This window comes from Crassostrea angulata, chromosome 8 (genome assembly GCF_025612915.1).
Source record: "Crassostrea angulata isolate pt1a10 chromosome 8, ASM2561291v2, whole genome shotgun sequence".
NCBI classification, from domain to species: domain Eukaryota; kingdom Metazoa; phylum Mollusca; class Bivalvia; order Ostreida; family Ostreidae; genus Magallana; species Magallana angulata.
The window spans coordinates 29,335,165-29,346,668 of record NC_069118.1 but is presented as its reverse complement, the minus strand read 5'-3'; the positions used below and the strand labels follow the sequence as shown (position 1 = coordinate 29,346,668).

At 33.2% G+C, this 11,504-nt stretch overlaps 2 protein-coding genes across 3 annotated transcripts; one reads left to right on the top strand and one right to left on the bottom strand.

Annotated features, from left to right (window-relative positions):
* The first annotated feature begins 1,830 nt into the window (after window positions 1–1,830).
* LOC128157998 (P2X purinoceptor 7-like) lies at window positions 1,831–5,162 on the top strand. The gene is made up of 3 exons (XM_052820666.1): window positions 1,831–2,865; window positions 4,512–4,760; window positions 4,897–5,162. The coding sequence occupies exons 1-3, from the start codon at window positions 2,803–2,805 to the stop codon at window positions 5,158–5,160; spliced, it is 576 nt and encodes a 191-aa protein (XP_052676626.1). The 5' UTR covers window positions 1,831–2,802; the 3' UTR covers window positions 5,161–5,162.
* A 440-nt stretch (window positions 5,163–5,602) lies between these two features.
* On the bottom strand, window positions 5,603–11,167 carry LOC128157997 (uncharacterized). 2 transcript variants are annotated; one of them, XM_052820664.1, is made up of 9 exons: window positions 10,758–11,167; window positions 10,274–10,453; window positions 9,739–9,876; window positions 9,387–9,473; window positions 8,818–9,103; window positions 7,811–8,093; window positions 7,135–7,371; window positions 6,954–7,030; window positions 6,581–6,715 (listed from the first exon to the last, which is right to left on the bottom strand). In XM_052820664.1, exons 1-9 carry the CDS (start codon window positions 10,955–10,957, stop codon window positions 6,581–6,583), a joined length of 1,623 nt encoding a protein of 540 aa, XP_052676624.1. In that variant the 5' UTR covers window positions 10,958–11,167. The 2 variants fall into 2 exon arrangements, with proteins under 2 accessions (XP_052676625.1, XP_052676624.1); XM_052820665.1 differs by lacking the exons at window positions 9,387–9,473; window positions 9,739–9,876; window positions 10,274–10,453; window positions 10,758–11,167 and adding exons at window positions 5,603–5,864; window positions 6,011–6,175; window positions 6,281–6,504 and having other exon boundaries at window positions 6,611–6,715; window positions 8,818–9,058.
* Window positions 11,168–11,504: the final 337 nt, after the last annotated feature.

The window sequence follows — 11,504 nt, the reverse complement described above, 5'->3', positions numbered from 1 at the left end:
TCGTAAACACAATGTTAAATATTTTCATAACCTTACTTTATAAATTATTTGTTAGAATTTCTTTGATGTTAATGCCAATTTTCACCAAATTCCCCTTTTAAAGAAGGAAAATATTTGTGTTGTCAACCCTCGTATAGTGTATATACGATATTTATCTTTTGTGAGTGACAATTGTTGCAGAATTAACAAACTTAAAAATAGCAAGTAATTATCTATTGGCAAAAACAAGTTAACAGGAATCTATGTATGTGCTTAATAAACTCATTTCACAGTTTTACTTTTTTGTTTACTATTTATATTTGATACTTTTATGCATTATCTTGATCACTTTCATTACATAAAAAGGTAATTTTTTGGGAAATATCTAAAGGCCAAACATTTTTACCGGGTGAGGGCGGGGCTTATTTAATAGAAGTGTGAAAGCCTCCTGGGCTTGAAGTCGACCTGCAGTCATGGATGCTGCTAATCTCTAAAGACAGGAAGCAATTAATACACAGGAAATATATATTTAGTCAGAATTGATCTTACGTGAAAACGTTTGCAAGTGTAATAGGGCATGAGAAAAAATCTGTTTATAGTATATATTAATGTAAATTGGTGCAGGAAAAGTGGCCTTTAATTACATCTATACCGGTCTACACTCAGACCAGAGGGTTTTTTTTTCAAGATGGCTGGTGTCACCCAAATCACAATTATTGGTTCCTGCATGACACAATTAGAATGATAAATGACCTAAACCTGACTCAAATGGTGGAAAAGTGGTGGGTGTCTTTTAAAAGGATAAGTTTACCTTTCATTATAACCAATAGTGATACCCCAATTGATCTAGATCCAATCAAAAAACCACTGTGTCACTGTCAACTTAGCGTGAAAAGGAATTAAATTTCAAAAAAAGTTGTGCTTTTAAAATAGGGAGGGGAAATTTTTGGGCGAAAGGGGACACCCTTTAGAGATGGAGAAAAGGAGAATTGATACGCTAAGTCTTAAATTACGTTCCCATAATCATGTCATTTAATTGATTGTTGAGGTTATAAACAACAACAAAAACAAAAATACAAATAAAATACCAATACAATTAAAAGAATTTGAGTGGCTGCAATATATATTTAAAAACATATCCTTGTATAATGGAAATCTAAGCATATCCTTTCCAGGCAAAAATTGGTTTAATTCCCTTTTCTATCATTTTTAACTTCCTTCATGATATTTTTCTTAATTGCAATATTTGTTAATTACTTTTTACACAGAAGTACGTGGCCAGCAAAGGGAAATGTTTAAAGTGGGCACTAATTAATGACAGATGGCATAGCTGTAATCCAGTTTTCCTTTTAAAAAGCAATTGATTGATATCATATATTTTAAAAATTTTCCAAAATATTATTATCTAATCAAAACCGAAAAAATGAGGTTGCTTTTACAAACGACTTTCCTATTAGAACTGTTTAAAACATACGTTATAGTGCATGGTAATTTTTACTTTATCCATGTATTACTTTTTTAAAATCGAAACTGAAAACAAGTCCATATTTATTTTGTTACATGTACATTTTTGGCTTATATATTACCTGCATGAACAATTGTATTGTCTGCATTGTAAACAACGATCATCTTGACACACGCTTTCTTATGCATCCCAATGAATATATATACAACGTACATGATATCCTCGATTATATGCAAAACTGTTAAGAATTAGCTTTTTCAATTAAGAAAGCTGTTTACAAGGATGACAACTATAGTGAATGAGAAAAAACCTAATCTCCAAGAATGAATTGGCCTTTAGCATGTTTAAAGCAATATGAGCTGCATCTTGGTACAAAAAAATAAATCTATATATGTTCCATTTTATAATTGTTTAACTCTACACTCTACATAAAACGGCTTAAGAACAATCCCCTACCCGAGTTAAACTTGCAACAGCGTGTTTTTTAATCACGACGTGCAACAGATTCGCCATTTTTTGGACGTCAATCATTCGGGTCAACTGAGGTCAACCATCAAATATGGATGCTGAGGTATACACAATACTTTCGATTGCAACCTAATTTTGAATGAATTTTAACTCAAATCTTACTGAAAGTTAATTTTTGTTATTAGCTACGATGTTTCAAGCTAATATTTGTGAATATATAGATCGATAATTCCTTGGTTGACGATTGATAACGAAAACTTTAAGCTTTGACTCACTGTGTAACGAAAAGAGGCCCCCCAAGGGTTAATGCGTAAAATGCAAACTCAGTTAATTTTTATTGACTCGTAAAGAAATCTAAAAAAATGGATTAATTAGAATCTCTATATCGATGAAATTTTCTAAAATATTTTTTCCGCTGCCTGTCTTCAAAAAATCAGATTTAATTAATGTATTTTTACGGGTCTTCTAGATCTGTGATAGACATATCTATATTAAGCCTTCTGTACAGTACTGAATATTTTACGTTATTACTTGGATCGGACTTCACATTGTTAAAGAATTTTTATATTTAACATGTACAGCTTAAAAAACGACATAAATATTGATATAAAGACAAATTAATAACTAGGCTACATGCATATATATATAGCTTGTATTTCACTATGGGCCTACACTTTACATGTAATTTGTACACTACAGTTTTGCCAGCGTATGTGCACGCAATTTTTATTATTATTATGTGTTTAAACGTATACAGCAGTAGCAGTAATATTGTTAGTTTGGTGTAATGCAAATAAATCCTTTACAAAATTCTGAAATTGGCTTACCAATAGAAAAAACTAAAAGCTGCTGGGTCAAGAAAACGAGGCCGGGGCAGAGGAGGTAAACGCATGAGGAGCAAGAGAGTTCGAGACATCCAGGATGTTATAAATGCCCGAAAGCAGAAACTACAGGTGTGACATAAAATAACTGTCTTAAAATTAACTGTCTCCAAGTCAAAGTATTTTGATTTTTACATACACCCAGTTTGAACAGTGTTTCTTCATTTTACACATTCACAAATCCAAATTTGGTTCCCTTGTCAGTTTTCTTGAACATAAACTGAGAAAAAAATATTTTGGTGTGTATTAACAAGTAGTTATAACTCTTATGCTTTGTCACTTTAATCAGTTAGGCCAAAAAAAAATTTGTGTAATTAGGGTAACACTGATGAAAAATTTAGGTTAGGTAGGTTGGGATACAGATATAAAATCCTATTTTGAATATTAAACATAGGTAATCACAGATTACAAAGCTCACCGAGACAAGGCATCACCTTTACGAGACGAACTTTATCATATTATATGAAAATCATAGTTGATGATCTTGGATATACATGGCTACTGTTTTGACACAATATCATATTACTATATCATATGTGGAAAAAAAATTGTATGATAATCATATGTTCATTTCATACAGTAATATAAGATACAATATGATACAATATCATATCACATAATACATCACAATACACAAACATCTGATATTATATTATATAAACCAATATATTATACAATATCGTATCATATGATAAGATATTATATATTATACAATTTTGTATCATATGATATTATATATTGCAATAATATATAAACCAATAGTATGTGATAAAATAGTATGTACAATATTATATTACACAATATTGTATCATAATATACCATACTATACATAACAATATTCTGATTCATTATCACATCATAATGTACAAATAATTGATACAATATTATATTGTATTACATAACTTTTTACGATATAATAGATAATATGATATGGTATCATATAAAATAATAGTGTACAGTATCATATAGTACTATATCACAAGAATCGTGTTGTATCATTTAACAACAAACATATCTATCAAGCAGGTTTGAGTGAGGTAGATTTTTTTTAGCATCCTTGATAATGGAGATGAAGCTCTGCATCTAAAGCTTCCTCTGCAATTCATCTATATCATAGTTAAATCAACTATGCAAGCTATTATCTATGAAACATGTGACCTGTGCCAAATACCTATGGCTCAGATTCAGCATTCAAGCCTGTCTAGTGCATCAGTATCATAAGACGCATCATCCATATAAGTTTGGTGAAGTTAAGACCACTAGTTACTTAAAAATTGCAATCAAAGGGCAACTGCACCAAAAACTTTAACCTGCTCAAAAACCTTAACCTCCTTTAGCATCTGCAATTCATGGCCCAAATTCAGCATCCAAGTCTTTCAAGTCCACAAGTAGGTGGAGATGCATCATCCATGCAAGTTTGATGAAGACAGGACAAGAAGTAACTTATTGATTCAGGACCTGCAACAAAAACAGGGTCGGGACACCGAACCGAGGGTATAGCATAAGCTCCTGACTTCGTCTCTGTGAGCATAAAATGGGTTTTAATGGAAATGATATGAAAATCACAATCAAATAAAAAGAAACATCTAAATATATTAGGATCGGGGCATTTTTTTAGATTAGGTCGGGTTACCCTAAACACTCAATACTTTTTTTAGGCCTTATTAAGAAGTTATGCTATTGACTATCATTAATTAGTTAGTTTTATTTGAATTTAGGAAACAGTTAGCAAGTTAACAGGTGAGAGTTGTCGTCAACTCATTGCGAAGCTCTGTGATAGGGATCCCTCGTTGATATTTGATATTTTAGAAGAATCGTCGGAGCAAATGTCAGCGCATGGAGGGTACCATCCTCCACCAGGTGATGCACCATCTTGGTGCACGTGTGGAAATTGTAGACAGATGCCCTCTGACATAGAGAGGGTATGCTGTCAACAAATCCCGGAGAACTGTTTTTCATTATTGCCAGTAAGAATAGATTAAATGTCTCCATAATACTATATGCAATGGCTAAATATTCATGAGATTACATCTACACCTTCTTCGTGCATGAAAAGATTTGTTGATTGTTCAAATATTGTAAATAATGTAACAATGATTTTAGGACTTTAGCATGTTGGTCCTAGATGAGGCAGTTCTATCAATTGCCCAGAGATACAGGGAAGATGTTCTGGCAGTACCAAGGGACCAGGATGTCAACAGGGGGTATCGCCACACAGCCTACCGCCAGTTTATCTTGTGGCACTATGGTAGGTTAGGTGCAGGTAATAGGCGTGTTGTGCCCAGCTGCTGTGTGTGGCAAATAAGAGACAAATTCCCGGACAGCTTTGGACAATACACAGGCTTTAAAGATGGACGTTTGGCTTAAAATGAACAAAATAATCATTATTTGTACCTGAATTAAAGAAGATGAATACTAACAAAATTTTGCAATTCATTATTATAAGAATACACAAATACATGTACACCACACAAACTTTGCATACCAGTATATCAGTTTGTCATTAGAAGATTTGATGAATGAATGTTCCATTACTCCAAAATCATAAAAGACTACAAGCAATGCATTATCTATATCCAACTATTATCATATATTTAAAAAACTTAGGTATACACACAGACACACATTTATATTTAGCAAATTAAATACAGGATATATGATATTGCACTTACATATTGTATTGTGTCACAAATGAAAAAAAAAAATCCAGCTGCATTTCAATTTGAAAAAGGATTGTACTTCACTGAATTTTAAACTACACAGAAGTTAATTTATTCTGCAAATCGATCATCAGTGTTTCCAATTTTAATGCACAGATCTGTTACTGAAATCTTGACTTCAGCTCTGTGGCAATTTTTTCAGTTGGTGGTGGTGGAATAGGTGCTAATGTACTTGACAGCCATCGGGGATCATCAGGCTCGAGGGGTACAACCCTGTTCATCCCAATATGATCCAACAATCTTTTCCTCACAATTTCCACCATAAGCTGGGGTATATGGGGGTATCCCTTTCCTTCTTTCACAGGGTAATAGTACCACACTGAAGTCCTTTTGCTATAAATCCTCTGCCTTCTAATTAAAGTAAATAAACATTGAAAATGGGTCATAATTCATGCATGTAAAAAATATATGTAACCATTGTGACCTAAAAGTATCATGTATACTTGTAAACTTCAAGAAAACTAAAACAGGCAATCCCCTTTGTTCAAATATATTACCTAATTTCTCCATTTTTGTTCAGCAAGACTGGTCTGTCAATGTGAATGTTGTAATCCAAAGCTGCCAGTCTGTTCCTAACCCTATATGCTGGCGGTTTGTGTGACTCTCTCTTAGAGGTGTACATAAGGATTAAACTTTGAAATGTTTCCAGTTCCGCTGTGCTTCTATAGAGTACATGTAAAATTATCATCAATATGCATGTACATGTAAAATTTAATCACGGTACTGGTTATTTGAATTGTGCAGAAATACAGTATGAAACAGCATACCGAAAATTTAAAAAATAAGGAATCTTGTTGAGTAATCTCTTGTCCATGATAATGCTCCTCAATGTTTCGTGGGTAAGACTACCCTTCTGAATGTATTCCTTAGACTCTCTATACCCGTGTTCCTCCAAATCATCATGCTCACAGCCATTTACACCACTAGTTGAATAGGGTAACACCCACTGATGTTCGTCAACAATGTGATGAAGAATGCCAAACCAAATTCCCTAGTATAAAGATATATAGAAATACTAGTAAACAAAGAAATCAGTCATCAATGTTCTCTCAAAAACTTTGTTTGGGTTACTTTTGTTTCTTTAAAAAAAAACCTACAATAAATTCCTCGTATGTTTCAGCTTTCTTTGAAGAGTACCAAAAATGGTTGACAATGTCTTTAATCCAAGGCAGTAGGAGTCTGTTCCCTCTTTCCTGTCCTGCCTGTAAAATATTACATTTAGTTTTACATACTTTTACATATTTTGTGAAATGCTTAAAACGTGTGTATGCAATTGTATCTGGCAATTGATTGGTAAATGCACACTGGTCATAAATAATATAAAATAAAATTTAGAACATACAGCTTAACCATAAATATAATTTTACATGTTTTCATCCTCAAGGTCAAAGGTCAAATGATTTTTTTAACAAGGTCAAATTAAGATTTAACTACACTCACAGCCACCAACTTCTTTGTCAAATTCTTCGTACCGTGCCATACATCATATGAATGCTTTATTTGAGGATATTCTTTCTCTGCAATGTAAAATTAGATAAAATACATGTACATGTTGTTTTTAATTGAAGTATAAATTTTGGACGCTAATATACATGTACATACTTTTTAAATATCTACTTACTCATAAGGGCAGATATCTGCAAATGCTCATCAGTGATAACCTCTATCACCTGTATGTCATTTTGAAGAAGAAACTGTAGTCCTTTAACAAAACATGCCTTTTCCAGATTAGTACTTTTGCGATCAGTCATCCTTTTGTCCATTGTAATCACACAAAGAATCTGTTTTGTGCTGTTTTCCATGAACGTGTATGTGCAATATTGGGCATTATGGCCAGGACTATCCATCCGTCCGTCTCCTATTCAAAAAATAAAACACAATCATGATGTTATACATGAACTTAACTTTTAATTAGCGTACATGTAGTTGGTGAAAATAGATGAAAACAAGGTATCTGTGAGCCAAGGCTCACTAGTACCGTGTAATACCCCCGCTCTGAAGTAAAAAAAAACAAAATAAGCTAAGTCGACATTTAACACGAAATTGATGTCCACTTGGAACAAAAAAAGATCCCAACGTATGGCATGCCTAAACAAAGAGCGGGTTAAAATTTCAAGCATCTGCAATGAATTGTTACCGAGAAAAATGCAACAAAAATTTTTGTTACTGATGGACAGCACAACACACATGCACTTGGGTAAAACACTTTACCCACTTTTTTTGGAGCGGGTGTATAATAAAGATTTGCATTACATATATATATGTATGGGTGCATATTGAATGGTTTGCACAATTACCAAGAATGGCAATATCCCTTCCTCGAAAGTTTGCAAGTATATTCTCCTGATGATTACACCAATACTCATCCACAGCTGGGATTAAATAGGTCTTTTGTATCTTGCTAAATGTAGTGGCACATAGAAATGGCAGTCGCAAAAATTTCGCAAAATGTGCAATTTTCTGATAATTATTGCCTGACAGTAATATGCTGGCTGCTGAGAGGAGATCTCCTGCATGGAGACGTTTGTTCAGTAGAGGCTGTGAGCACCATGAATGAATTTTGTGACCATTCATACATTTCTGAAATTAAAAAAAAAACTAGTAAGTAATTATTTCCATGTAAAACCTTTTTTTCAAGTTCAAGCTTGTTTAATCTTTTCTTTCAAAGCTAATGACCTGCCAAGACCGACACACAAACAGGCACACCAACATACAGGATCATTCCATTACAAATGTACCAGTACTATAATATTTGATGCACTAACCTAATTAGATCATGTTAACTGATGTACCTTTAATTACAGGTATGTACTATGTGATTACAATGATTTCAGATTATTACCAGCAGAAATGAAATGCCAGACACAACATGTGGTATTTGAAATCTTTGCAAAACTGATGTCCCAGAATTTTTTTTATTACAACCAACTAAGTTTGAAAATTTCTAAATTTAGAGTTGTAGTGGCAACTCCAATATGAGATCCAACCCTTATTTTTGATAAAGTTACTGTGAAGATGATAAACTTGATTATTAAATATCCTTCATATAAAAGGTAAAAATAACAAATCTATACTTTATCTTTTGAACAAAACCATGGGCTAAAGTAAAGATGTTTAACTGTGTATACTATGTCATCAGTTTTTAAGAGGAGTGATATGGATTCAGACAACCACAGTGTGGTGGTCTGAAAAAATAGGATCACACTCAGTAAAAACAGCATAAAAAGAAATTAATGTGTATTTTTAAAATAAATTATTTCATTTCTCTTGATCATGCAGCTGTTCATTAGACATCTGTTCTTACCCAATGAATGTAAACAGCTGAACCCACACACTCTGTAGACAGCTCAACTCTGGATAAACAACCCTCTGAGGTACAAGTCATGGGCACCACAGTGTTTGCCAGGGATAATAGCTGGTCTTCAAAAACCATAAAAACATTCTGTATGGCATCATTGACATCATTTGCTGAAGTTATATGGTTTATGCCTTGTCCTACATTAAACAACTCTGGATTGAATTCTTCATCAGACTCCTCCTCACTGTCTGAGGATTCACCCTTGTCTGAACCGACATCCTCGAGCTCATCCCTAAAAAACATTAAACACTTCACCAATGATACATCTACATGTATATCAAGAGAAAATTAGAACTTTAAAATTTAACTAACATTAACCAATTAAACTGAGTTATAAAACTAATACTGATGTATGTTTGACTTATATTATAACACCACTGCTTGTAAATCAAAGCATAAATTGCAGTTAGGCATGTAAGTAAAACTCCTTTTGGTTTTGTAGTTGTACATTGATATACTTTCAGAACCCTTAATCACTGACAAGATGACACACTGCTTTTGTGCTATAGATTTACTTTAAATTGATTGTGATGCTTGGTTCATAGTCTTCGTCTGATGATTCTTCTTCTTGAACATCAGGTTCAGACATGTCAATGGTGATTCTATTAATGAGTTTACCCGTAATCAGTTTAATATACAAATATACATGACTAAAAATTATGTAACAATACAAAAATAAATAACTTTTTTCCTGAAAACAGATTACATAACTCCACATAAGCATTTGAGATAAATCTGGTAATAAAATAAATCTTATTCTGCTTTTTTAATCCTTGCAGATTTTGTACAAAAATTACCCTAACTATATACATGTACATGTATAATGTATTTGAATTGTAGCTTTAATAAACAGTAATTCTAACTTACGAAAAGGGGTCCACAAAACTACTTCCAAGACTGATTTTCTTTGATGTACACTCCTTCGAATTGATGTCTAAAGTATGTTCAAGTTCTGAGTCTGATGCTCCCATCTCTTCAACTCCTGACATGCAGACAAAAGACTCACTTGGAAGAAAAGATTTATCATTGATTATTCATATAAAACTATTCATAACATCAACAATTAAGCATGCATCTAGAATACGCACATCATTGTTGTTCATCACTGTATTTTAGTTGTGTGTGTGTGTATATATGCATGCTTTACATCAGTATAAAGTTATATATATATAATTGGCTACATGTACAATATGTGCTTGCTCAAAATATGTTTCCAACATTGGGCAAAGAAAATATAAATTCATATTGCATTCAGAGATATGTGCCTCTTCTGACATGCAAAATATTTTTGAGATATATTACAAGTGGTAAATTTTATTCATTTTATGAGAGAGAGAGAGAGAGAGAGAGAGAGAGAGAGAGAGAGAGAGAGAGAGAGATTTTCACAGTAATGTGCACTTACTTGTTCACTGCATCTGTTAGGGTGTGCAAGGGATCAGTTCCAGGAGTTGATGTTAGTTTAGGGTAGAATTTTGATGGTTGGATTGGTCCAGGTCGGAAAGGTGTAACATTACCGCCAACGGTGTTAAAACATGGCGATACACTTGGATCAATTGGACGGACAGGCTTCGTAGATTCATAACTAAGCAAAAAAATATTTTTCTGTACACATTTAAAAGAGTTTATTTTAAATGGTTAAAACGATTTACTTTGATTTTGCCGTGTCTTGAAAATGTTTTACAGCCGGAGTCGAAGCAATAACACGTTACCCCTTATGGGGCCCCATTAAAAAGCAACTTTAAATTTTATCATTGGTTATGCCTACAGATTTTACGTAATCCTTGAAAATAAAGTTTTATACAATAAAATACTGAAATAAAAAAGATTGTATGATTGCATTGATTTCTTTGTACATACTTTAAATACTTTTTTTAAAATAAACTCACTGGTCCAGAAGAAATCGTGCTGTTTCCATGTGTGTTTTTCCCTCTAGCGTCTCCCGAAGTTTATTCCAACGATCGATTTCACAGCCGATATATATTCTTGTTTTATTTATGTTGGATAAAACATCTTTCCTTCGTCTTTTCTTTTCCGATTCGCTTAAAATCGCCCTCCTACCTCTACTTTTTTTCTCACCGCTCTCCATTGTGCGCGGAGAACTTCAGATTTTCTGAGGTCATGCGCCAGGTCATGATAAATGGGGCGGAGCTATATACAATTTTTGTACAGGACGACAAAAATTCCGAAAATGTTTTTTCGGGACATACTTACAATTCCGACGGTCACAAAAAATATCTATACATTAAAATTTCCCTTTTCCCTTCAAGAAAAAGGCGATTGTGATCATATAAGAACATTTTTTATTGGTGGCAAAAATACAGCTCATATTGCTTTAAGTTTGTACATATTCTGCATACACTGTATTACCATAGTTTGCATCTTTAACACACATGGCCGTTGATTATTAAGGTCTTCCGTTTCCAACGAAAGACCTTCTGGGTTTCGAACAGTTTCTTATTAATATTAAGGTCTTCCGTTGAAAACGGAAGACCTTATAGTTTTCGTACAGTTTCTTATTATTAGTAAACATGTATCCGATGTTTAATAAAACCAAAAAGTTCTACTTCCGGTGAGATATCTCAAACATCCCAGAAAGCGTTTTTTACCCACGAGATCTCAGAAAGGCAAGTGAT